This window comes from Rhinolophus ferrumequinum, chromosome 20, assembly GCF_004115265.2.
Source record: "Rhinolophus ferrumequinum isolate MPI-CBG mRhiFer1 chromosome 20, mRhiFer1_v1.p, whole genome shotgun sequence".
In the NCBI taxonomy this organism is placed as follows: Eukaryota; Metazoa; Chordata; class Mammalia; order Chiroptera; family Rhinolophidae; genus Rhinolophus; species Rhinolophus ferrumequinum.
In genome coordinates, this window is record NC_046303.1 from 12,260,846 (window position 1) to 12,287,114 (window position 26,269).

At 39.6% G+C, this 26,269-nt stretch overlaps 2 protein-coding genes across 7 annotated transcripts in view; both read left to right on the forward strand.

Annotated features, from left to right (window-relative positions):
- Positions 1–17: 17 nt before the first annotated feature.
- On the forward strand, positions 18–11,870 carry FKBP14 (FKBP prolyl isomerase 14). Of its 5 annotated transcripts, none has more exons than XM_033088180.1 (5): positions 18–237; positions 1,813–2,013; positions 4,338–4,489; positions 6,887–7,014; positions 9,025–11,870. In XM_033088180.1, exons 2-5 carry the CDS (start codon positions 1,817–1,819, stop codon positions 9,181–9,183), a joined length of 636 nt encoding a protein of 211 aa, XP_032944071.1. In that variant the 5' UTR covers positions 18–237; positions 1,813–1,816; the 3' UTR covers positions 9,184–11,870. The 5 variants fall into 5 exon arrangements, 4 of the variants coding, with proteins under 4 accessions (XP_032944071.1, XP_032944069.1, XP_032944070.1 ...); XM_033088178.1 differs by having other exon boundaries at positions 1,790–2,013; positions 9,025–11,869; XM_033088179.1 differs by having other exon boundaries at positions 1,793–2,013; positions 9,025–11,869.
- An 8,573-nt stretch (positions 11,871–20,443) lies between these two features.
- Positions 20,444–26,269, forward strand: part of SCRN1 (secernin 1) — a 57,433-nt gene continuing 51,607 nt past the window's right edge. The window contains exon 1 of one of the 2 annotated variants that reach the window (XM_033088291.1): positions 20,444–20,529. The gene's annotated coding sequence lies outside the window, so the exon portion shown is untranslated. Of the gene's footprint in view, positions 20,606–26,269 lie in introns of both variants that reach the window. The other variant, XM_033088290.1, reaches the window with a different exon arrangement.

The window sequence follows — 26,269 nt, forward strand, 5'->3', positions numbered from 1 at the left end:
GAGGCCCTCGAGGAGATTGAGTCCTGGAAGGCGGGCTTGGGAGTAAGCGACGGGGGAGAAGGGAGGAGGGAAGCCTCTGGGACAAGTGTGGGACACACGCCTAACTGTTGATGGTGCCGTTGATGGGTCGGATCCCACCTCCCGATGTTTGGGGGCCAACTTGGCCCCTTAGGGAGCCCTCTAGGTTCTAGTCGGCAGTCGATTTCCAGGCTGTCTAATTGATCCCAAACACTCGAGGTAAGCAACGGAGATGGGAATTTCACGATAGAATATTGTGTGGCTAGTGTAAATGAATGTTGTCTAAACTGTAAGACCTCGCTGCTGGACATGCGGTCCATGGACACACTGGCATCACCTAGGTGCTTGTCAGAATTGCAGGACCTAGCCCAGACCTCCTAAATCGAAATCTGCATTTAACAAGATCCTCAGGGGATTTCTGTGCAAGTGAATGTGTGAGAAAGTACTGTGCTAAGGATGTTTGAGTAGGGAGCATGTTAACTATAGATCAGGTAGAAAGAGCAGGTCAGGAAGCTAAGTGCACAATGTGATCCAAATTATTTCAGGTCACCGAAGCATGCACCAAAATGTTAAGAGGATCATTTGTGGATGGTGGCGTTATAGGCGACCTTTTTTTCTTTTTCTTTAGTGTAAGATTGCCCTATTTAGCAAATGAAAATGCAAGAACAATTAGTTGTTTTATCTGAAATTCAGATTTAATTCGGCTCCTGTATTCTAACTGGAAGTCCTACTTTAGTGCTTTCTAGTTTCTTCCAAATCGACTATAATGAACATGTAGTGATTTTGAAATTAGGCAAAAATGTAAAACTAAAAAAAATTAAAGATGAGCCTGTGTAATTCATAACCGTGATTACTATTTCTTCTTTAAAGAGGAAGTGTGCACGTCCTTATGCTCGATAGAAGCTATTATTGACCCTCTACAGTAAGAACATATAAGTGATAAATTATTAGTAACCACAACACTATGCGGTGTTATAGAATGCATTAGAAGACCTTGTTTGAAGGCGGAGCTTAACTGCTTTGGGGCTGTATAACCTTAAGCAGGACACTTACCCTCTCCTAGCCTAAAGACACATATCTTTTATATGGGAAAAAAGAACCTGCCTTACTGGCAGGGTAGTAAGGTTCACGCACAGGAACGTGCTTTATGAAGCCTACAGCACTAAGTCTTTAACGTTTATACCCTAAGTAAAATACTAAGCAGTAGCAGGAATCTTATATTGTGGAATACTGGGGGTCTTCTCACCTACGGCGAGAGTAAATGAGTATTTCCTGAAACCTCTACCGTTTTCACCTGGCCCCAGGACTCCCCATTGAGCTCAGCCAGGATTCTTTACAGATGTAAATCTGTCGGGGGAGTTTCCGGTTAGTTCCGCGTCTCACTCCTCTCCCAAAGTTCGAGGTTGTGGAATTCTTTGATCCGCGGGTCTCTAGGACCACTCGGAGTGGGTCTCCGCCAGGCGATTGCTGCTCGGGCGGGCTGTAATTACGTAATTGCAGCATCAATGGCGTGAGAGGCCCCTGAAGGACAGCACCACAAACCAATGGAGACCGAGCTACCCAGGCGGCCTCGTTGTGAGAGCCAATCCGGCCCGGGTTTAGGTTTAACTCTTTAGAGGTGAGATCTTAATGCGTGGGAAAGTTGTCGGTAGCTAGTAACTGTGCCACGTTTGCTAGGAAGGGAGAGTCATGAACTTGCCTGAGGCCGTTGTCCTTAAGCTTCAACTACGTTCTTAACTCTATGAGGTCCGGAGCCCTTTCTCTGTTTTAGTAGGAACTTGTTTCCTGCTCCAGCGACATGAGGCTTGTTTTGTGGAACTCGATCCTGGCGCTGTTGGTCACTTCTTCGAGCGGGGCTCTCATCCCTGAACCAGAAGTGAAAATCGAAGTGCTCCAGAAGCCATTCATCTGCCATCGCAAGACCAAGGGAGGGGATTTGATGTTAGTCCACTATGAAGGCTACTTAGAAAAGGACGGCTCTTTATTTCATTCAACGTAAGTAATTATACCCCTGTGTAGGTAAAACAATGAAGAACCCACCCACCTGTGCCAACCCTCTGGCAGGAAAGGCAGCATGTACCGGGCTTTACCTCTTTAGCTTTTAAAAAACTGAAATATCTTATTACCTTCTTTGGGGAAAGGAAATTGTTTAAAGCCTTATTGGAAAGGCTTATTGGAAACAAGTGATCAGGAAAAAGCTACTTTTTTATTATAAAAATTAGAACTAGAATCTCTGAAATAGTGCAGAAATATCTAGGTGTATAATTAAACAATAAATAGAAAAAGCTTAAAGGAATTCTCATTTCTCAAACTCCATTGCTGAGGGAAAATGACCCAATTCCATTTTTAATTTGGTGTAGGTGAAATTTACTTAAAACTTTTCCACAGCAATTTCATGAGCAGAATACACAACCATTCATTTTCTTGTAGGATATGTTAATGCTAATCCATTGACCTACTTAACTTTTATTCTGAGAGATGGTACTTTGGTCAAGGTATAGGACCACGATATGTTTCATCATTTGTTTCTTTCTGGAAATTCAAAGACTTCATTGATGTGTGTGGCTGTGTGGTTATGGAAGATTAATCCCATACCTACAGTGAAGGATTTTCAGATGGTTAAACTATTATTATTCCCATTCTATGACAAAGAAATTGCAACATGCAAAAGTTTTACAAGTGTAGTGATTTCTAACTAGGCATGGGTTCTATTCATTCCATTCCAAAAGGATTTATTGAGCACTTCCTGTTCGTGACATTAAGGGAATCAAAAAGGTTGGCTTCCCTCCATCCTTGTCTATCCATTTATCTATCCTGTCTGTCAAATCCGGGCATTCAGACCTGGTTGTCCTAAGGTTTTTGGAGAAGTGAATGGCACTCTTCTCTGAACTCCGCCCTTACAAAAAGTTCCAAAATGATGGCATGCCATAGAATTCTCAGCAGCCCTGTCTTCTTATCAACGAGGCCAGTGCCACAGTGAGTATTAAACAATATTATGGTTTGCATTTTAGATTTCCAGTGACATTCTTATTTAGCAGTTTGCTACTAAAGTCTAGCACTTGATGAGGGGAATATTGTCATATAGCCTCCATGTAAATGCTCAAGAACTGCCTACCCTGAGAATTATGAAGAAATACCATCAAATGATCAGTTTGTAAAGCATGTTCACCGTTTCTAGAGCCATAGCCTAGACTCTAGGTGGTAAATAAATAAAGGCTTAAATCCTTTAGCTGCAATGAGAAATGTACCAAAACTGTAGTTGGCGCTGGGTGGCAGATTGTTTCTTCCTTCTTTATTTTATTCTAGCTTTCCCAAACTTTCTATAGTTGGCATTTTGTTACTTTGATCATGGGGGACATTAAGTAAAAGAGGAAATAATGGCCTTTACTTAGATTTAGTGACTGAGGTATCCATGAAACCTGTTAGACTGACTTCTCCTTCCACGTACAAGATAGCCTTGAATAGAACACTTCACCAAATGGGGCTATCTGGGGCTCAGACACCACTCAGCCCTCAAGCCCCTCAGTAGCGTGGCAGGTTGAGTTTTCTTAGGCTGGTCTCCTTTCAGCTCAGGAGCTAAAATATCTTGACCATTCCCTTCTTCTCAGTCCTTGACTGGCCACTTCTCCAGGCTTCTCTGCATAGCCCAAACAGTAGATTTTTGTGGACAGAACTGGGCCGGGGTCTGAGTGGGGATACAGGGCTGAAGAGCAGCCTTTTCCAGCTATCAGTAGGCCTGTATCAGGATTTTGTAGGCAGGCTCTAAGATGCTCCTGAACGAATCAGTGTCCATGTGGGCTAGGACCCATGTGGGTTGGTCATCAATTCTCAGCCTCTCACTCTCCTGCCCAGACTCACCCATTTCCCATTGTTTCTCTTCCTCTTCTCCACCCTAATGACCTTCTTGGGATGGCATCACTTTGTGGTTAAGAGCTTGATCTTTGAAGTAAGGTCAAATACTGGCACCCATAATCCCTTCTCCTCATCTGTACAATGGAGAATAATAACACTTCCCTCCTATGATCATTGTTGTAGTTGAAAGAGGCCAGACATTTAGGGCAAATGCTCAGATGGGTGTTAGTTGTTTTTATTATTCCCTCTGTGCTTCTCTAGCTGTGACAACTGTGTGAAATTTGCATCAAGATATTTGGGCAATGAGTTGAATTATTATCAAGTTGGCTTGATTGTGTGTGTGTGTGTGTAGCTGTCTTCATTAATTTCCTAAATTAACCATTTATGGGTGGAAAAAATGCACTACAGCAATAAAAAAAATAAATAAAACTATTAAAGCATTCTAACGTGTTTTCTTTCCACCGCAGTCACAAACATAACAATGGCCAGCCCATTTGGTTTACCCTGGGCATCCTGGAAGCTCTCAAAGGTTGGGACCAGGGCTTGAAGGGAATGTGTGTAGGAGAGAAGAGAAAGCTCATTATTCCTCCAGCCCTGGGCTATGGAAAAGAAGGAAAAGGTAATCACCATACTACATGTTTACTACAGCCCTAGAGTTCTCTGAATTAGGAGACAGAAGTTAATGTAACTACTGTGTGTTTTTTCCCCCCAAGAAGTAAATAGAGGACTTGTATTTCTTTGGGAAATAAAATTATGTCTTTATTATCATTTGAAATGGCCAATTCAAGCCATAATATCTAAATGGTCAACTGAGTTAACAACGAAAATAGGTTCTGGAACCTTCAACTCCACAATAATTAACATTGTTCATCAATAGGGTGGGAATTTTTTTGTGTGTGGCACAATAGACATAACATAACATTTATCACTTTAGCCATTTTTAAATATACAGTTCAGTGGCATTAAGTACATTCACATTTTTGTGCAAACATCACCACTATCCACCTTCAGAACTTTTTCACCCTCTCTAACTGAAACTCACAAATTTATTTTAACATTACAAGCGGATAGATTATTCCACATAAGTGTTTTGCTGAGCTGAACATTTGAAATAGAGATTAAGGCATTACACCGGTTGTTTGAGAGACAACCTATGCATCTTTCTAAAGGACTATTTAGAAGGGGCCAGAAGATGTTTCAAGTAAAGGCTATGTATGTATCCTATAATTCCTTTATTGTAATCTAACCCTAGGGAATAAGCAGGTATCAAGAGAAAGATTTTTGAATAGAAATGTCCATTACTGCGTTGTTTCTAAAAAGATTGGAAGCAACTTACGTGCATAATGAAGGATCTAAATAAAATATGGCCCAATTATTTTAAAATAGCATTTCAAAGATTTAAAAAAATTATATCTAAAATATGTATGATATAATGTTATATATAAGTAAAAAATAAAGCTATAGTATGTATACTTATAGTAGTAAGTATTAGAAGAATACATATAGCATACAAAGTGAATCACCAAGAAATAAATAAGAATGTTAACAATGGATTGTGGGGCTAGGAATTATTTTTATTTCTGATTCTATCTCTTCCAAATTCTCTACAGTGGGCACGTGTTACCTACATAATGAAGAAAAAAGAAATTCAGTAGTCATCAGAACCAAACAAAGAACCACTCTGACGTGGTAGAAATATAGACTTACCAGCATTCTTAGGTCTAAGTTTAACCATTTACAAAGTGGGAATCCTAACCCCAGTTTCCTGGGAAGAAAGTAGGTGTCATATGTGAAGCATTGTATATTCTAAAGTGGAACTTGCTATATAAATCTTATGCATAGAATGGGATTTACTGAGCAAATTCAATCATTATTTTAATAATAATCCTCTTTAGTGAAGAAAATCAAGTATCTAGAAAATGTTTCTCTGATGTCCAAACGTATTTTTTCACCTTCCTGTATCTTTATTGTCTCACCTTTAATATTTATGCATGTCACATTAAATCATTACTCTTTCTCCATACTACATTTAACTCAATTTTACTTTATAGCAAGTAGAGACCTGAATTTGAGTCATTTCCTTCAAACAGCACCATGAAGCTAATCCTGCTAGTATGTATCTAACACTAATTTTGTAGTCCTTTGACACCTCGTTTGCATGCCTCCTTTGGAAAGATACCAGTTTTATCGATGGCCTAGTGCATGCCGCTTCTCTGTTTAGATCTGAAATGGTAAGCTTCCTCACACAGCGTGAGTTTTGTTCTCTTTAGCACTTACAAATGCTCTTTCATGGAAATATATGGGATGGAGGGGTGGGGACTAAGAAATATTTGTAATGTTTACCCAGACCTGTATGTTGTAGTTATAAGGAAACAAGTTGAAAAAAATTGTCTATACTCCCCGGGGAGGAAAAAAAATTAAGGTCCCTGGGAGTTGAACAATGCTCTAGTTTCCCTTCTCAGAAATGTGCTTTAATTTTTTCCACACATGTATAATATATCTTATATATTTTCCACACATGTATAATATATCAGATATATATCTTATATCTGAGGGGGTGTTTTCCAAACAGTCTGAAATTGTTGAACCTTCCTGCATTGTTTTTAAAGCCTGTAAGAGACTTATATCTTAGAAACATATATTGAGAGCTTACTATTTATCAAGCATAAGCTAAGTATTTTACATGGATTTACCTTCCTTCATCTTCCCAGCGGACTCAGGGTGGACAATATTGTCATTTGCATTTTACAGATGAGGAAACTGAAGCTTAGAGAGGGGCAGAAGTAAGCTGCAATCCCAGATAGCATGACACCAGAGCTCCCAGTGGTAGTAATGGCAGTACCATATGTATTTGTAGGTGAGGACTTTAAGTAATTTCCATCATGTGTGATCATCTTAGGAAGACTCTACATTTAATTCAATTGAAAGAATATTTTGTCCAGTGCCATAAGTTTTCCATCATCAAAACTTTGAGATCTCTTACATAAAACTTAACCCCCCTCTTTCTTCGTGTTAGGTAAAATTCCCCCTGAGAGTACACTGATATTCAACATCGATCTCTTGGAGATTCGAAATGGACCAAGATCCCATGAATCATTCCAAGAAATGGATCTTAATGATGACTGGAAACTCTCTAAAGATGAGGTGATCTTTCCTTCCTCCCATTCTCTCTTTCTCTCTCTTCCTTTCCTTCAGTTCACTTTTTAAGAAATATATTTTCAAAGAAAATTTATTTTTATTTGGGTAAAATGTTATTTATACATCTTAAGATACCTATGCTTTGAAAATGGAGTTTTTCATAGGAAGTCATTGTTTTAGAGAGAAATATGTTGAGCCTTAACAAGTACTATTTAGGCTTTTGCTTTTTTTTTTCTCCCCAATGCTTAAGGTTTACTGTATCTTGCCCTCACTCCGAGTTTTTGAAAGATCCATCTTGCCAAGACAGTTCCCATTTTGGAGTTACTGTATACAAAACATAGATGTCCTGAGAAATACCTCATGTGGGCAGTTTCTGTTTAAACCTGTAGACTGGCTGTTAAGTACATTTCATAGTGATTTCCTAGCATTTAGCAGCAAGAAACTCACATGCTCAGTTTTGTTCAGGTTAGCACCTAGAGCAAGACTCCAGTCTGGATTTTCTACAGCAGGAGACCTTCCCCAACCCCCTCAAAGTCCTGGTGTTTGAGTAAGGAAAAAGGGAGAAGTCTTCACCCTAGAATTTATTCAGGCTTTTGCAGCTATTGCTACACATGTACCTGTCTTAGTCTGGCTGCTGTGGGGAAAGAAGTGAAGGTAGATATTTATCCCTATATTTTTTTATCTACCCATATTCTCCATTCTACCTTGGCTGGTCAGAAATGAAGTCCGTTTTTGTGCTTTGATCAATTGTATTCTATTGGCTAGGCAGTGATTAACCTTGAATAAGCTAAGTTGTTATGAACCATTGGGTCATGATCCACAGCTACTGAATTTATAACATCTCATAGTGTTACCAGTTATAGGACGTTTTTCTATCCGAGATAAGTTTTAATTCCAGTTAATTAAAAAAACAAACTACAATCCAACACATGCACGTGGTTCCAGAAAATCAATCCATTTTAAGAAGATGTTTATTAAGAAGTCTCTCTCCCACCCACATCCTCTCCTGCCATGTGATCCACCTTGGTCCGGTCTCCAGTTTTGCTAGTTTCTAATGTAGCCTTCCAGTGTTTCTTTATGCAAATACAACCAAAGATGGATACATGTTCGTAATTCCCCCTTTCTTACACAAAAAGTAGCATATTATATATACGTAAAACTTGGCATCTTGCTTTATCCATATAATATACCCTGGAGATATACCCTGCATTAATTCATAGAGCTTCATCATTGTTATTATTATTATTATATTATTATTTTACAACTACATTAAATCACCTTAATCTTAAAAATAAATATACGCTAGATGTTTGCATGTTGGTGGTACGGGGAGAGAAGAGGATTTGAAGTTGCTGATCTAATAGAAGGAATAATACAGATACGATTAAAACTTAAAATACAGGTTGAATTGCATTATGGTGAATCTAGTGAGCAGTATTTTGCTTATATCTTTAAATACCTGAATGAAAGTGGAAATGTTAGACTGAGCACTCATGAGGCTTGGATTTTGCTTTAATTTCTGAGATTGGAAGGTCATGTGGCATGATCATAGCCAGGTCCGTAGCCTGTACTATTCCCAGACACTTACGTATATTAAAAAATACAATCATTTAATCTAATTTTAAGAAAAATGTCTGGAATTCTGACCCTTGTTAGAAAATATGATCTGGATAATTGAATGGATTATAAGACAGCAATCTTCCAAATACTTGGGTTTATTTAAACTCAGATTAACAACAGGTAGTATGCTTTTGATGGGTGTTTTTCAGATGACGTAAGACTTATCTTTGCCTCTGAGCAATATTGTGTGTCTCTTCTGTAAGCCGTGTGGCAACAGTTTTTAAGGGAAATAAATTCCTTGTAATTCTTTTACTGCCATTAGAAATACATCAGTAAGTAGTTGTTTAGTAGTTGTTATGTATCATTAAATGAGTACCAGTCCAATCTGTGATACTGATTGACTCGATGTGGGTAGCTTATGAATTAGAATTATTAATGAGACCCATTATTTTATAGGTAAAAGTATATTTAAAGAAGGAGTTTGAAAAGCATGGTGCAGTGGTGAATGAAAGTCATCATGATGTTTTGGTGGAGGATATTTTTGATAAAGAAGATGAAGACAAAGATGGATTTATATCTGCCAGAGAATTTACATATAAACATGATGAGTTATAGAGATACGTCTGCTCATTTTATACAGCATTTATCCTTAGAGGACAACCATCTTTAAAGAAAGTCTTATTTTTAAACATTGTTCTGTTCTTGCTTTGTTTTTTTATTTTTATATATTATTCTGACTATTATTTGAAGAAACCTTAGGGTTTCTAACTATTGGATACCCTACTTCTTTCTGGTGAGTTATTGGGAAGAAAAAAATTGTCATTGAATAGAAGACTTCTAGATCATTTTCCAGTTTCACATATGAAGTCTTATGTTTTAGTTGCTTACTTATAATTTTAAAATATTGTACCTGGGAGTATGCCCAACATAAGACTAGATATAGCTCAAATCAGCAACCTTTGTTTCTACTTTCCTCTATTTTCTCTAACTTAGATACAGACATTTGGAAAGGCTAGTGTGTCTGTAACTACCTTTGTGTCTCTGCTTGAGGAAACAGGAAAATGGTGTTGAACTTTGCTTGTTAACAGTTCCTGCTTTACTTGAGGAGATGTGATATGCTGAAATGAACAAAGTTATTAACTTATAGATAAGGTATACATTGAAACATTCTGCCTAGGACTTAAGCTATATAAGGTTTGGTTCCTGATGGCTACTGACCTATCATGATAAATAGGACAAATTACTTATGTGTTTGTTTCTTCTTAATGAAATGTGTCAAAATAATGTAGTCCTGGTAGGGAGTTGTATGTAGTCAGTGTTTACTTTTTAATGCTAGCAGATTACCCTTCCTGGCCCTTTAATGAATAAAGTCCATAACTAGTGGATTTATACTATAATAACATTGTGTCATAAAAGCAATTAGTAAAAACCAATCAAAAATTTCCCGTATCTGGCTCATCAGAAAATGAGGCAGATCCACATCAGCTGTTATTGAATAAGATCTATCCTGGGTCATAAAATTGATGATTTTGTAACATTTTTTTGAATTGGCTTTATCTTTAATACTTTCAAAAAGTGTCCAATTGCCCATTTGCTCAGAACAGTTCTTTACACAGTGATCTCAAATTTATCACTGACTTCAATTCTCATTGGTCTGAAGCCTATGGAAAAAAAGCTGGTGGATCTTAATTAATGTACCTATTTTATAGATGAGGAAATTGTCATTCAAAGAGCTTGATTGTGTGACCAAGGTCAACAGTTAACTTATGGAACCAGATTTCAGTCTCCAAGTTCAGTATCTTTCTACTGCTCTACTATTGAAAAGTAAAATTTTTCTTTGAATTCATTGGGTCTAATCTTCTCTTCGATTTGCTTTCCTAGCAATCAGCTCTGTTTTTTGACTTTGGGTCCTTATCCTTTGAAGATACTTGACTGGCTCTTCTTGGTACCTTAGAATTCTCTCCATGATCCAGGAATGACTCTGGTTTCATTGAATAATCTTGGAGTTAACACTGCATTGCCTCAAAAACCATGTGTGGTGTGAAGTTTCTGGTATGTGTCTTAGTCCTTTCATTCCTGTTTACTTCTAGATTTTTAAAAAATAATTATGAAAAATTATTACATCATGTATAGACTACTTTCACTGATTATATATTGACATCTTTCTTACTAAAACAAAGAACATATTTAACACCTTTCTCTGACAAAATCAGCTATATCTAGAAAACTCTTAAGTTGTCACCACCGTTTTCTCAATCTGGAGGAATGAAGTCACAATACAGAAAGCCGTATGCTGTATGATGATGGGAAAGAAAGTAGCTTGATGCTACTTTGTATAAACATTATTGATGATGCTATCTATGGTACAGTAAGAAAAGTAAAAATAATTTTGATTATACAGGGAGCCTATTTCTTTGTCTTGTATGAATTTGTGTCAATTCCCATCTAAACATTTAGACACAGTATGGAATGAAAACATGTAAATACGTTACGGTTTTTAAGTAATCTGCTTTTTTTTTTTAGTTGTCCCTTTGCACCTTTCCATTTGTGGGAAAAATCAGACACAAAACTGACTTGACTGGTACATAATTTGACTCATTAATACTGCTAGATGTGTCATATTTAAATTGATAAGATTTTGTTGTGGTATTTTCAAAATAAAGTTTATGTGGGGAATAACTGGTTTCATGAAAAATTTTTCAGCAGCTTTATTGATTTTTTTTAAACTGTTATTCTAGGTTTTATATTGAAACTAAAGGAGGAAGATGGATAGGTAGAGAGTGACGCTTAATATGTCTGATTATCTACTCTGTTTAGGTATATTTGTAAGGAAAGCTGTGATTTTGTTTAAATTGTTTTGAAATAAGCATTAAACCTTGAGCATTGAGGGCAATAGTTAATAGTGAATTTTTGATATTGGAAAAAGTATATGTGTTTTTTGTTTTTTGTTTGTTTTTTGGTGGTAGTTGTCACTCGTGGTTTGGTTTGTGATTTTATTGTGTGTCACAGGTGGACGTGATGATTAATGCCTACTGAGTAAATTAGTGCTAGAAAATGTGATTAAATGAAATGCTGGGGTGCCGTAAAAATAACAAGAAACAATGATTTCTGATTCAAATGAGTGACTAGCCATTTGAATCTTTCCTTGTAGAAATGAATTTGTAGTCCTCATCTTATTCATGATATCAGATATTGCTTACATCTATAATGCTATTTAGATATCAGCATATGTGTATGTATATGTATATATGTGTGTGTATATATGACTATATTATACTATATACTGTGTATAAGCTATATACTGTGTGTACATATATACACATGTATATATACAGTTTTGTATTTACTATATATAGTAAGTATATATATGTATATATATACTTTTTTGTACTATATATATCTCTCTCTATATATAGATATATATAGTTTTGTACTTACTGAAGATAGTCACAGAAATGCTCTCTGTAGCACATGATTTCCCCTCTGAAAACTTGTTTTTACCATGTAGTTAAAGCTTCCTCTTGTTGATTTGGCGTCATCTTGTACTGTGCCCACATTTCTGTATTTCACTTATAATTTAGGTAAAATCTCCTAGTAGTTCTTTATGTACAACCAACAGTAATCTTTTTTATCCCATCAGCTTGAGGTTTGTCAAAGAGATTAGTGGCTCATTTTTTATATAGTACATAGATTATTGTTAAGGAACAGGATAAAAACCAGTTGAAAGATTCCAGAAGATCTGCAACACCAGCAACTGGATTCTTCTGTTTTCAAGTTCTTTGTGTTCCTGTACTGCTAATAAAGCCTCTGGCATAAAATGGATGACTGAGTGAGTGTGAGTCAGGGTTTTCAAAGCCCATCGAAGTGCCTGGGAACTAGACTAAATCAGTTTTATTCTATGATCTAGAAACAAATGACGTGAGATGTTTGCTGAGGTTTACTCTAAAAATCCAGGGTAAAGGGAATGCTGTCCCCTTGGTCTCTTGTAACGGCTGAATTATATCCCACGTGGGACTTGACACGTCATGTCATTAACTTAAAATTCCACACTGCAGTAAGGGTAAAGATAATTTCCTCCTAGGCAAACAGTTGCAGTAAAAACAGTTCCCCACACAATGCAAACTGAGGTAGTAAGGGACAGTTTTCATTAATATAAGGAAGGAAGGAAGTATAGGGAGACCCTTTGGGGCTTAGTTCTAGTTTCTTATAGAGTGCATTTTATGTTAATATAACTCTGAATCTAATTTTTACCTCTGGTTAGAAACTAGGGACATTATAACATTCGATCACATATTGGTGGTTCTTTCCCATTTTTATCAGATCTCCTGGAATTGTGCAGCTATTTTGTGTAGAATGCATTCTATTTGAGACATTCTAGATTTTTTAAAAGTGGTTCTTAAACTGGTAGGTAAATTTAATTAAATGGGTAATTATACGTGTGTAGAATAAGCAAAAAGAGGAGGAGTACAAATACCAGAGATTTGCCTTAAAACGAGACAGCATTTTACTTGTAGATAAATAGGGAAGAACTTTAAAAAAGGATCTTGCAATGAAATCCCTATTGGAATTACCCAATTTTCCCACAGCATAATTGTTCTCTCCTGCTGTCTTCATACCAACGGTTCCTTGAGACTATTCATTTAAGGTTTTCCTTGCATTATTTTTCTTGCATAAATTTGATAAGGCATAGTGTCTTTTACAAAATGTTGTGTTCTTTTTTATTTCTTGCCACATGCAGTAGTATTCAAGGTTTTCTGGTTTGTATCATAATCTTAAAGAAAATGGAACAGTAAATCAACTGCTTCTTGGATTTTTTTTCTATTATTTTACTTTTATGTTAGTAATTCTTCAACACTATGAACTCTATCATTTACCTATTTCCTCTAAGCGGGGCAATGTTCGATGGTTTTCTAATATTTCTTTTTTGAGGTGGAGTATGTTTTTAAATAAAATTAATATGTAGTACAATATTTTGTTCTGTTTTTACAGTTCAGTAAATTTTAGTATACTCACAGAGTTGTGCAGCCATCACCACAATGAATTTTGGACATTTTTGTCACCTCAGAAAGAAGCCCCAATGCCCATTAGCAGTCACTGCCCCCTTTCCTCCAATTCCCTAAGTATCCACCAATCTACTTTCTCTATTTACTTCCCTATTCTCTAAATTTTCTGATAATCTTTCAAACGCAATCCTTTATGCCTAGAGAAAGAAAAATCGATTATCTGAGAAATTCATATGACAGTAAAATAATTTCTGCTTTGTTAAAAGATTTTTTTAAAAAGATGTTATTGAAAAAGATTTTTATTAAAATATAGCTAACATACACTATTATATTAGTTTCAGGTGTACATCATAGTCATTCAACAGCACCCACCTGGACTGTACAGAGTTATTACCACATTATTGAATATATTCCCTATGCTAAAGTGATCACCATGATGAGTCCAGCCACCATGTACCAAAATAATTTCTGCTTTCAACTTTTGTTTCAAAATATATGATAGCTGCTTTTTGAAATTCAAAGTGAACCAGACAGTTTCTAGCTCTCAAACCCTTTGCACATTTTATAAAATTTAGAACCAGTTGTATAAGGGACATAAGAGTAATAAAAAGCTAGGGCTTGGTTTATGATTAAAGGTAGAAGATCAATGGAAAGGAGAGTGAAGAATAATCAGGAATTTTAAAGTTAAAATATCTTCATATGTCTGGATTATTCCCAATTCTCTGAAAGTTGGGTAATCAACAGGAAATCAAATAATACCAGTTTTCTGGTCTTTCATGGAAAATAGAAGAGCACCCAAAACAAAATCCTCTCTCAAGAGTTAGAAATTCCATATATTCTCTCAATAGGTGGGATCATTGTTTAATCACTCAGAGCATGAAGGAAGTCTTCCTTTAACTGAACCCCAAAATCCTACAGCAATTTAGACAAACTTTGTTTAGTTCTTTGAAGAATTGGAAAACAACTAATAGTAACTTCCATTTAAAGTCATTTATTATCTCAATGAGCCAGGGTGTTCACATTGCAGATATAAGAGGTTCAACTTTTGCAATTCTGGATAAGCTTTCCTCTATCAAAAGGTGCCTCAGGTGTAACAAAACATTAAAAACAAGTCCTATTTTAAAACTGCATAGCACGAGGTGGACCTTTTCCTCACATGTAAACCAGGAAACATCTGCAAGAAAGGACTTGGTTGAAACTCTCAAGTCTAAGTCCAGAATCAGCTCTGTTCTTTGATGACCACAAGACGAAGTCTCAGCAATTCCCCCTTAAATTACTATCTGTACAGTTGATTAAACTCATAACTGACTCCTAAACGTGCAGCAGTGAGCGTGACACATAATTTGTTTTTAAAACTAGGTTCAGAACATTCATGAACTATTATCTTACTTAGAATTAAATGGGAGCCATTCATTGAAATGACATATTTGAATAATTGAATTTAGAAACCCATCTCCTAATTTTAATGAAAAGGATTTTTACACCTTTTGGCAAAATACAATTTACAGTTGTCTAAACTACATATCCAAAAGGCTTGATGGATCATTTAAATTCTAAAAACAATTTCAAACAGTTGTTAATATTTATAATCTCTCCGTGTTACCTGTACTCAATGTGGGCAGTAATTCTGTACATTGATTTGAGGGCATTATAAATGTTTGTTTCTATGGTAACTGAATTCAGAAAACTAACCTCCTAAACATGGTTGTCATAGGATTAAGGTAGGTGGCTGACTAATCTTCACTAGTGCTTTTCTTTGTCATCTTTCCATGACTTTTCTGTCAGCTCCTTTCTTTGGTTCTCATAAGATTACATACAAGGCAATTACACAGGCTTTCTTCTTCCCCATACTTGAGTGTCTCATTCACATAATATTGTGTTGTTCATCCCTATGAGATTTGCCCAGTAACATCTTCTTTATCCTGTTACAATTATACAATTATACTTCAAACTCCTCAAAATTATTGCATAACACTAGTTAGAAGAAAAGGTAAATTTGTCATCAAAAATATTTTTAAATGGTCTAGCTTTGGGTAACTCATTTATGACCATCTTTTAAACTTGTTTACATTTCCCAATATGCTAGAATGATGTGTTTATCTATGCCTAACTCTTATGTTACCCTGACAGTAACATATAATATATACATATATTACTTCCATACTTAATTTCCTAGCTTACCTCTGACTTCTTGAGAGGAGAGGCTATGATACACCTTTTTTCATCTTTGTAGTAATAGTGTAATTTCTAGTACAGGTGTTTCTTGTTAAATTAGTATGTTGAAGAAGTTCTATAAGTGAAGTCTGCATTTGTAGTTTTTAAAATAATGGGTCTAGTTGAGTCTGTATCAGGGCACTAGTTTCCAAGCTTTCTGCTTGGAGGCAATTCCTAAAACATACATGACAAAGTGAAGGAAATGAAACAGAGCCCTGTTGTTTTGTGGGGTTAAGGAAACAGAGATCAGAGTTAGGGAGGTCAAAACAGCTAGAATATGTGGGGCAGAGCTCTGGAGAAGAGGAAACTAAATGGTAAAGAACTTCAGAAGTTTGCATAAGGGTCTCCTGAGTCCTTGGTGGAATCTGTGCATGCATGTGGTAAAACTCCACAAGGCTGGGCAAACAACTGAGGAAAGAACTATTGAGCTGGGGAGCTGTACACCAAACATTCCCAGAATTCACACAACACTGGGAATTGTTCAAACTCCTACCAGCCAGAGTCGCCTTACTGATGACATGGAACATTCATTAGAGCGCCTAGGTGAGTCACACCTTAGTAGTAAGGCTAAGTAGCCACAGAGTTAAAGGTACACTGGAATTATCCTAAACTGTTTATAAATAAGTTTCAAATGGGTCAAGATGATTCTTAAGTAACTGACTGCCATAACAAAGCCCAACACCCTTTAAAAGAATACAAAAAATCCATCACTCAACAACATAAAATGTACAAATTCTGGTGTCCAATGACAAAGTCTGACATCCAATGACAAATTACAAGAGACAAAGAAGCAGAAGATAAATCAATAAAATAGACTAAAAAATAACAGAAATGATGGAGATAGCATACAAGAACTTTAAACAGCTATTAGAAGATAAATATGATCAAGGAAGTAAAGAAAAACACACAATATGAAGAAATGGATGATATAAAAAGGATCAAATAGAACTTCAAGAGCTGAAAAATAAAACTTCTGATGTAAAAATTCCACTGATGGCATTAACTGCAGATTAGAGACTTCAGGAGCAAGATAAGTAAACTTGAAGAATTACCAAGAGAAATTATTCAAAATGAAGCATAGAACAGAGACTGGAAGTGAAGTGGTGGTGAGAGAGAACAGAACCTCACTGACTTGTGGGACGATTTCAAGTGGTCTAATGAATATGTAATTGGAGTATGTGAATTTGGGAGGGGTGGGTAAAATATTTCAAGAAATAATGGCCACATTTTTTTCTACTTTGATGAAAACTATATACATACTCATACATCCAAGAAGCTCCATGAGGCCCAAGTGGGATTAACAGAAAAAAAAAAACAGATCAAGATACATCATAATCAACTACTCAAAACCTGTGATAAAGAGAAAACTCTAAAAGTAGCCATAAGGAAAAAAAAATATGTACAGAGGAAGAAACATAATTAAACCTAGACTTTCCCCCCCAGAAACTTTCAAATCTTATGACAATGTCTTATGACAACAGAATGGTACTTTTAAAGTGCTGAAAGAAAAGAAGCTCTCAACTAAAAACTATGTAGCCAACAACAACAAAAAGTTTCAGAAAGAAAACTACAGTGATGACTTTTTCAGACAAAACTTGAGAGAGTTCACTGCTATCACACCTGCACCTACGACAAATGACAGCAATAGTAGAGCCATATTGGCTCTACGCAGGATGTTCTGCGTTCTAGAACTCTCCACCAGCTTGGCTGACAATTTGTTGGGCCTGCATTGCAGTTCAACTTTTTCATCAGCCCAATCCTGTTTCCATTCTCTTTCTTTCACATGTGTTGATCCCTATGAAACACTTATACTCCAAACACCATCTCACTGTCTGCTTCCAGAGAAGCTGGCCTATGACAGAGACCCAACCCAAGCTGGCCCTCCATTGGTGTGGTCACTTTCCATTGGTATTAGGTCATCTTCCCTTCTTCCAGTCTAGGCCAACTGGTTACTCATGTTCAGAATAAACTAGAATTTTATGAAATTACATAGTATTACATTATTGCATAGTAGTAATCCGAATTGGGGCACATATGAAGAAATACAGTTCTGGCATTTTTCAGGCTTGTCAAGATCGAATAGTTTATGGTTTTCCTCATCAAATTTATTTTCATGTTACTGTTTGTAAATAAAGCCAGAGATGTTTCCATAGTGCTTTTCCCCTGATAGAGGTGACTAAAGGGAGATTTTATGAGTATCTGTGCATGACAATGCATAAAAGGTGAAATTACCACCCCCCTATTTTCCACCCACCTTCCTTTTTTAATCTGGAAGAATGGAAATCTGTCTACCTCTGTGGAAACAAAGGAAACCTGGTGTACTTTTATTTATTAGCCCTTAAATCTCTGAACATGGCTAGAGGGAGTATAAATGATTGTGTGTTAATTGCAGGTTATTTAAGATAATTTTTTGTGCTTGAAATGTAGCTCACAGAAACCTTGTAATTTACTTACACCTAAACCTCATGTGATTGACAGAGGTCAATGCTTAAAATCCTCATTAATATTTCTTGATGTTCTCCATATTTGTTGGGCTGTCCTGACCTTATCTCTATTTGTGAGTCTTCAATAGCAGGGCCTGTCTTGTGTACAAACCAGAGACAAAATGTATTGCTGCTGCTTAATACATGTTAGTAATACTGTATAACAAGCTTCTTCATGCAGACCTTGGGGAAAGCAGATGCCTCTCTATCTTCATGTGCCCTGGGCTTCTGGCCCTAAAGACCTGTGGCTGCGTAGAGATACGTCAACAGGCTTCAAAGATTTCAGGCCAAGCAGGTAGCCTGGCAGGTCCCCATGGTTCTGTTCCGTGCTGCCACCAGGAGAGCCGCATGGTGTGTAGGTGTCATCTTTTACATACATTATGGCTACAGGAAGGCATAGCATTGGATTTGCTTTTCTAGTAGTGATGACTTACTGAGTGCCCTTAAACCAAGCATTTAAACCAGTGGCTAGTGGCTCTCAGACTTTAATGTGCAAGAGAATCAACCAGACAGCTTGACCAAATGGGCCAAGCCCAGGAGCAAGCCCTCTAGGAATTTCTCATATTGATTATTTAAACTCATTGGGCTACAGTGTCCTTGGTTGGACTAAATGCACAATAAGGCCCCTTTGTGCTCCAAGAGTCTGTATGCCACTGCTCTCTTCTACAGTATCTGCACTGATTCCCTCTGCCCTCTTCTACTGTCCATTTGCTCATGTGGCAAACCGCAGCATAAGCAGCACGTTCAAAAAACATGCAAAAATGTCTCCTTTCCTTTCCAGCATCCAGTTCTCCTCCCTGGTGACATCTACTATTGCTGTTTCTAATGTATCCTTCCAAAGATATTTACGCATTTGCAAAGATGAATACAGACATAGATTTTTCTTCCCACAAATGATAACACACAATGCTTTGCACATGGCTTCCCTACCCCCAGTACTTAGTATAGGTTGGAAATCTCTCATATCAGTACATAGAGATCTTCATTTCTTTTTACAGCTGGATAGCATCCCATTGTACTGTGCTGTAATTTATTTGAACAGTCCCCAATTGATAGACGTTTGCTTCCAATCTGTGCCAGCACAAATGATATAGCAATTGACAATCTTGTACTCATATCATTTCACACCTGTGTCATACCTGTAGGATAAACTCCAGAAGTAGAATCCTCCAGTCAAAGTATTTGTTATTTTGGGAGAGATCGTCAAATTTCCTCCATAGTGGTTAGAAAACTTTTTATTTTTTGCTAATCTGACAGGTGGAAAATGCTACCTTGTATATTTGATTTGCAGTTAAGTGAGTTTCAATATCTCTTCATATGCCTGAGTGGTATTGCATTTGATTTCCCCGTAAACTTTCTCTTCACAGGATAATCTTTTTTTACTAATTCATAAAAGGTAGATCTGTGTTTCATTAACAGAAGGATGTTCATGTCCTGACTACTAATGACCTGGATGCCAGCATTCACACACACACACACACACGCGCGCGCACACGTCACCTCTCTGTCACTAACCCAGGTACGGAATCTTGGCTTTGCTACTTGCTGTGTGACTTTGGGCGAGTTATTTAACCTCTTTGGGCCTCCTTAGCCACATGCCCGGCATAGGGTCTGGCATATCAATAACGCACAGGATGGCACCTTTAAAACCAGGGTATCGGCTTGGACTTGTGAGTCAACAAGTACCGGACACGTTTCTCCGTGGGGATATCTTGCTTAGGCACCAAGACGCGCGCGTAGCAACCAAACGGCAGAGCCTGGGAGAGCCGCCCAGAGGCAGCAGGTCCTAACTCTTTAAAGCCCGGGCTTTCCCTTTAAAGACAGTTGCGACCCGGGTGGTGATTAAGAAATAAAAATCGAGCAGAGCCCCTTTCTGCCGCTAGACCCGCCCTCTCGGCCGTTCCTCCGGCTGCCAGACGCCCTCCCCCGCCAGGCGGAGCGCGGCGCTGCGGCCCCGGGTGGGAGGAGGCGGGGGTGGGCCCGCGGTCACGTGAGGCGGGCCAGCTGTGAGCCAGGGGGGCTGCGGGCGCAGCGCCGGGAGTCAGAGGAGGGGGGAGCGCCCGGCCGCCGCCTCCGACACTGCAGCTGCAGCCCCCGATGGCGCCGCAGTAACCCCCGCGGCGGCAGCACCCGCGCCCTCGGCGGCCTCCGCATCAGCACCGCAGAGCCCAGCCCGGAGCCCGCTGCCCGCCGCCCCGCGGGTGAACCTCGGCAGGCACCACTGGGAGCGCAGGGCTTCTTGCAGCCTCTTCTCCCCGCAGGTTTCACTCCACTTCGCCATCGCGGTCCCCGGTTCCTGGTCGCCTCCCGCTGTCCCTCTGAACCCACGGGTAGTAGGTACTACCCGGGGCCCAATCCCGGCGGGTGCGGGCTGGGGCCGGCTGGGGTCTCTGGGGGAGTTTGTGGGGGAGGTGGGGGCCTTGCCCCGGAGCTGGGGTGACTCGGGCTTGTGGGCTGCGGGGACGCAGGAGAGGGACGCCCCACCCCAGGGCGCGGACCCTGCAGCCTGGTCTGAATCTGTCCCGCTCTCCACTCCTCAACCTCCTCTTTCCCCCCCATTTCCTTTTACTCTCGTAATCCCCCCGGCTGCTTTCCCTGTTTCCCATTCCTGATACCTAAGTTGCTGCCCCGGTGGGGTGTCTGCCTGTGCACCCCTCACCTCGCTACCCTTTGGGCCGCTCCCGGGTTTCGGGGCTCACTGGGGCGCTGCGCGGTGGCGGAGCGGGCCTGGCCCTTTCGGGGCAGGTAACGCACCTGCCGCGCTGGTGGGCTAGCGTGAACATGGTTGCCCCGCGGGGCCGCTGTCCGTGGCCCGGCTCTGGCCCCGCGTCCACCCGGTCCGCGATCCGGAATCGTGTCGGGGGGACTGCCCTCCCCCTAAGGGCTAATGCGCGGGCTGTTGCTCTGGTCCACGCGGGCCGCAGGACTTGACACAACTTCCCCTCAAGCCACACCCTGGCGAATCTTCGGGATGCAGGATGTCAGGCAGATTGATGCGGTGGCGCTGGGGGCACCTATTGGTGAAAGGCACTCGTGCATCTCGGAGACGATTCTCCACTTCAGTTTGCCTTTGAGCCCTCGGTTCTCTTGTCTGTCCCCGCGCCGATTATTTGGCGACATCCATCGTGAGGTCGGAGATGAGTGTGGTCTGCAAAGCAGGAGGGACGCTTGAACTTAAGAGAATGGATGAGAACTCAAATGTAGGGGTTAAAAATGTCCGCTAAACAAACCCAAGTACACCTAAGGAAGCTGGTAATTTGCTGTGACTGAAGACCGAGTCAGGGTTCTGTTAAATAATACGGGGCTTTCTGGATGTGCTGTTTAATTCTGGCTTGCAAGTGTCTTGGATTAGGTTGTGGCAAGCTTCCATGTGGAGTGTGTGTGTGTGTGTGTGTGTGTGTGTGTGTCTGTGTGTCTGTCTGTCTGTCTACTGTGTTCCACGCCTGACCAGATCATGCATCAGTTGCAGAGAAAACCTATGTTAATTCAAAATGGCAGCATGAAAAATCAGGCCGGGCGGAAGCAGCACAGATCACAGCTAACGTCCCCCTGACTCAGGCCTTAGTGAGGGAATCTGTGGGAGGGAAAGCTCTCCTGGGTGTTGTTATAGCCAGCTCGGAGGGGAGGGAGTGATTCTTGCAGCAGGTTAGATTTTAGGGTGCTGTAGGATCCTGGGGAGGTTAAGTGGGAAGTTTAGGGAGCTGTAATTATTTTCTCTAACTTATCAAAAGCTGGTGCAAAGACCTAATTAAAACTCTCTGTGATTCTGAACTGATTGTATCCCGACTCCGCTACAGTGGATTTATGAGGCTGCTGATGTCTGCTTGATGCACAACTTCAGTGTTGTTTTGTACCTACAAGTGGCTCTTAAAAGAGATGGGCGTCTAGTGTAAACATCATCCAAGAACACGACACATGACAAACACCAGGTTCTCAGAATAAGTTTCATTGCAAGAACTGATCTAACACCATGAGCAAGCATCCAGGCACCAGACAATGGTAAATTCTTGAAAGGTGACTCATTTTAGGATTTTTTTTTTCTTTTTAGCAGCCTTTCTTTCCCATCTCACTGCTGTACTGCCGGCCATCTTCTCATTTAGGAAGGGGGAGATGCATGAGGAGATAAGTGTTTGGGGCTAATGGAACAGAGGAAGATTAGCGCAAAGGTCAGGAATGATGACGCTGGAAGCCGCCCCAGAGAGCACTCTGTTGTCAACCCCCCTTTTTACAGCCTGGGAGGCCCAAACCAGCAGGGCGCATGGACCACACCCAAGGTCATATAGCTGGTTGGCCACCGGCAGTGAGGACTGAAAAGCAGGTGTTGCGTCTCCCCCGTTCAGGATGCCACATGCTACCTTTCAAAGCCCAGGGGGAAGGGCATTTTTAGGGTGGCAAACAGAGCAACACAAAACCAAACTGTAGCATGAATTTAAAAATCTGTAGGTATTTAAAGCTTCCTAATTCAAGACCATTTAACTCCTTGAGCTGTGTGTCCGTCATGGTCCCATTCTCTAGTGACTAAACTGCTTCTGTTTTTAAGTACCCAAAACATTGCTTTAATCATAATCTTTGAGGTGAGACATGCATTTTCTGGTTAAAATTAGTTGCTGATGCTTGGGGAGAACCCATAGGCCAATTTTCATTTTAAAAGAAACCAATGTTGGACATATAATAGTTTTTGAATGTATCTAATTTTAAGTAAAAGAAAATAATAAGCCCATTTTAAAATAACTTCAAAGCAGCACAGAAGACAGAGGCCTTTTCTATAATTTGAATTTGAGTTCGCCAAGTCATATACATATACCCGTGACCCCAGAGCTACTAAAACAACACTAGAAATTGTGCCTGGGTTAGTATTTGTGCACAGGTGGTGAGGACATGGAAAATACATCTTTTGGACATTCTGTACCTTCGGCCCCGTGATCTGCAGAAGGAGAAGGTTGTGGGGGCCGGGGGTGGGGGTGTTGCAGACAGCAGGGAGAATAATTTGCCAGGGTGAAAAAGATAGGAGCCAAGTATGCTAGATATGTTGAAGTGAAGACAGATGCTGATGTCACATGTGCCATTAAAAAAAAAATTGCATTAGGGTATGAATGGGAAGATTCATTCATTTAAATTCCCCTGATATGCCAAAGATATTTAAAAATCACAAGTTTTTAAAATACATAAACACATGCAATTTGTATTGGAGATCAATAAAAAGTATAGATGAGCCAAAGTTATCTGTTTTAAATACTCATGATCCCTTTATCCAGAAATAATCAATCAACATGAAAGTTTGGGACCCTTTACTGGTGTGGCAGCCTAGGTCGGAACTGTCCTGTTCAGTAGCCACTAACCACTAACCACATGTGGCTATTGAGCACTTGGAATGTGGCTGGTCTGAATTGAGATGTGTTTTGAGTGTAAAATACACATCGGGGATCAAAAACTTATATGAAAAAATGTAAAATAGGTCAATGATTTTTACATTGATTATATATTGAAGTAATATTCTGGATATATTGGGTTTAAATAAAATATATTATTAAAAATAGTTTCACCAGTTTCTCTTTACTTTTGTAGATGTAGCTGCTAGAAAACATAAAATTACATATGTGGTTCGCATCTGTCCTCCATTATATTTCTATCGGACTGTATGGGTCTAAGTCATTAACAGAAAGCAGAGGTTGGTTGAGGTGTGTGATCCTGTTTGTGGAACAGGAAAAGCAGAGTGTGTGGTGATCCAGGAACATGAGTCGATGGCATCGGGGTTGCCAGGTTACAGTGGTGGGACAGTAACGAGGTGATGAAAGGGCAGTACAGATACTGCACAACACGTTGGAAGGTAACTGCCACATTCTGATAGGTCTGGTTTCACAGACACATCAAACACATCCAGATAAGATGGATGCATCTCATGCAAGTCAGGGGACCTTGGTCCTTGCTCTCGTTCTGCCTCTAATTAGAGTTGTGACCTTGAGCAAGTCACTCATAAAGGCACTCATCAGTCTCCTTCTTTTTAAGGTGGATGAGCAAGAGCTGTCCACCATCTTTGCTACATGGTTTCTGTGGGAGGAGATCTGGCACATTAAAGAACACAAGGAATTATTAGAATTTACATTACTTGATTACAACACTACACACCGAGATGGCTTTCACTTCTACACTTGTGCATATGAGGATAACAACAAGAAAATACCAGCCTTCCTCCGGTTCTACCAATATAAATGCTCTAAACATTAAAATTTTTGACTAATAATTATTTTTGGATTAGGAATGAGATGGGGATCTGGACAGATTTCGTTCCCATGTGGGGATCAAACTGGCAATCTTGGTGTTACTGGCACCACATTCTAGCCAACCAGCCACCCCTATTCTGTCTATTCTTACATCAGTATCAAACTGTTTTAATTATTGAAACTTTGTAATACCCCTTACAATATCATGTAGGGCTTCAAACTTCCACATTAGATTTTATTTCGGAAACTTCTTGGCTAATCCCATATATATCCTTTCCAGATGAACTTCTTTTTTTTTTTTTTTTTAAGATTTTTATTGGGGAAGGGGAACAGAACTTTATTGGGGAACAGAGTGTACTTCCAGGACTTTTTCCCAAGTTAGTCTTAGTTGTGGAGGGCGCAGCTCAGCTCCAGGTCCAGCTGCCATTGTTAGTTGTAGGGGGCGCAGCCCACCATCCCTTGCAGGAATCGAACTGGCAACCTTGTGGTTGAAAGGATGTGCTCCAATCAACAGAGCCATTCTGGAGGCAGCTCAGCTCAAGGTGCCGTGTTCAATCTTAGTTGCAGGGGGCGCTGCCCACCATCCCTTGCGGGAATTGAGGAATTGAACTGGTAACCTTGTGGTTGAGAGCCCACTGGCCCATGTGGGAATTGAACCGGCAGCCTTCGGAGTTAGGCGCATGGAGTTCTAACCGCCTGAGCCACCAGGCCAGCCCTTCAGGATCATTTCTGTCGGGTTATATCCAAAATTGATTGCTGCTTAGTGACTTCATGGGTTAATTTAGGGAAGACTGACACCTCTGTATAGCATTGGGTCTTCCCAGCAAAGAACAGGAATATCTCCCTGCCCTTCGTATGTTCTCTCTTATGTCCCCATAAAGCCCTACAGTTTTCTTTATTGAGGATTTGGACATTTCTCTCTAGTAAAGTTGTTGAAAAATGGGCAGAACACCTGTAAAAAAAAAAAAAACAAAAAAACCCAAAAAACTAAATGGGCTTAGAAAAAAGCTCAAGACAAGCCCTGCCCTTGGTTGGGAAGGTGGAGTCAGGGCAGCCTCGTAGTTAAGAGCCTTCTGGAGTCTGGATTCCTGCTCCACTGCTTTCTTGTGATATGACCCTGGGCAAGACTTAACTACTCTTAACCTCCATTTTATCATCTTTAATGAGGGGATAATAATACCTGTGTGATGTGGTCATGATGAGAATTAACTTACTTTACAAATTATTTATATATACTATATATTTATGTGTTGCTTAGGATGTTATTAAGCACACAGTGAATGCTTAATATCTAACATAAAATGTTAGATTTGATGATTTTCATTATTTTAGTTATCTCTGTTAAACGAGTCTACCAAGCCAGTATAATTCCAATCACAGGCCTAGAGGGACTCTAGAAACATTTTGCCAAAACTTTTTTAAAAGTTCAACTTGGGAAACAAAGGTATAGAACAATCAAGAAATGTAGGAAAGAGTTACTGGGATTGGTAGGACCTGGGCTCACTTATCTCTGAGGTAAGTCCGTTGACACCTTGTACCTACCCTGTACCAGGTGGTAGGCATATCCTTTTCCCTCATTGTATGTGTCCACCCTCACTCTCATATGTACCTTAATCTGGACCTTATATGGAACAGTCTTCTTAGTAACTCTTAGGGACGGCTACAGAGCTCTTGTCAGTGGAAAGAATGGGCTAAAACTACATCCGCCCATTCCCTTTGTGACAGGTACACTACCTGAGATCCCAGAAAGCAAGAAGTGATGCAGGTGTCAGTCGCATCC

Excerpts from the sequence above, each read along its gene's own strand:
- FKBP14 (XM_033088180.1), top strand. The coding sequence starts at position 1,817 with ATGAGGCTTGTTTTGTGGAACTCGATCCTGGCGCTGTTGGTCACTTCT. Across the intron at positions 4,490-6,886 it reads CTATGGAAAAGAAGGAAAAG|GTAAAATTCCCCCTGAGAGT; the intron begins GTAATCACCATA and ends TCTTCGTGTTAG. Across the intron at positions 7,015-9,024 it reads GGAAACTCTCTAAAGATGAG|GTAAAAGTATATTTAAAGAA; the intron begins GTGATCTTTCCT and ends ATTATTTTATAG.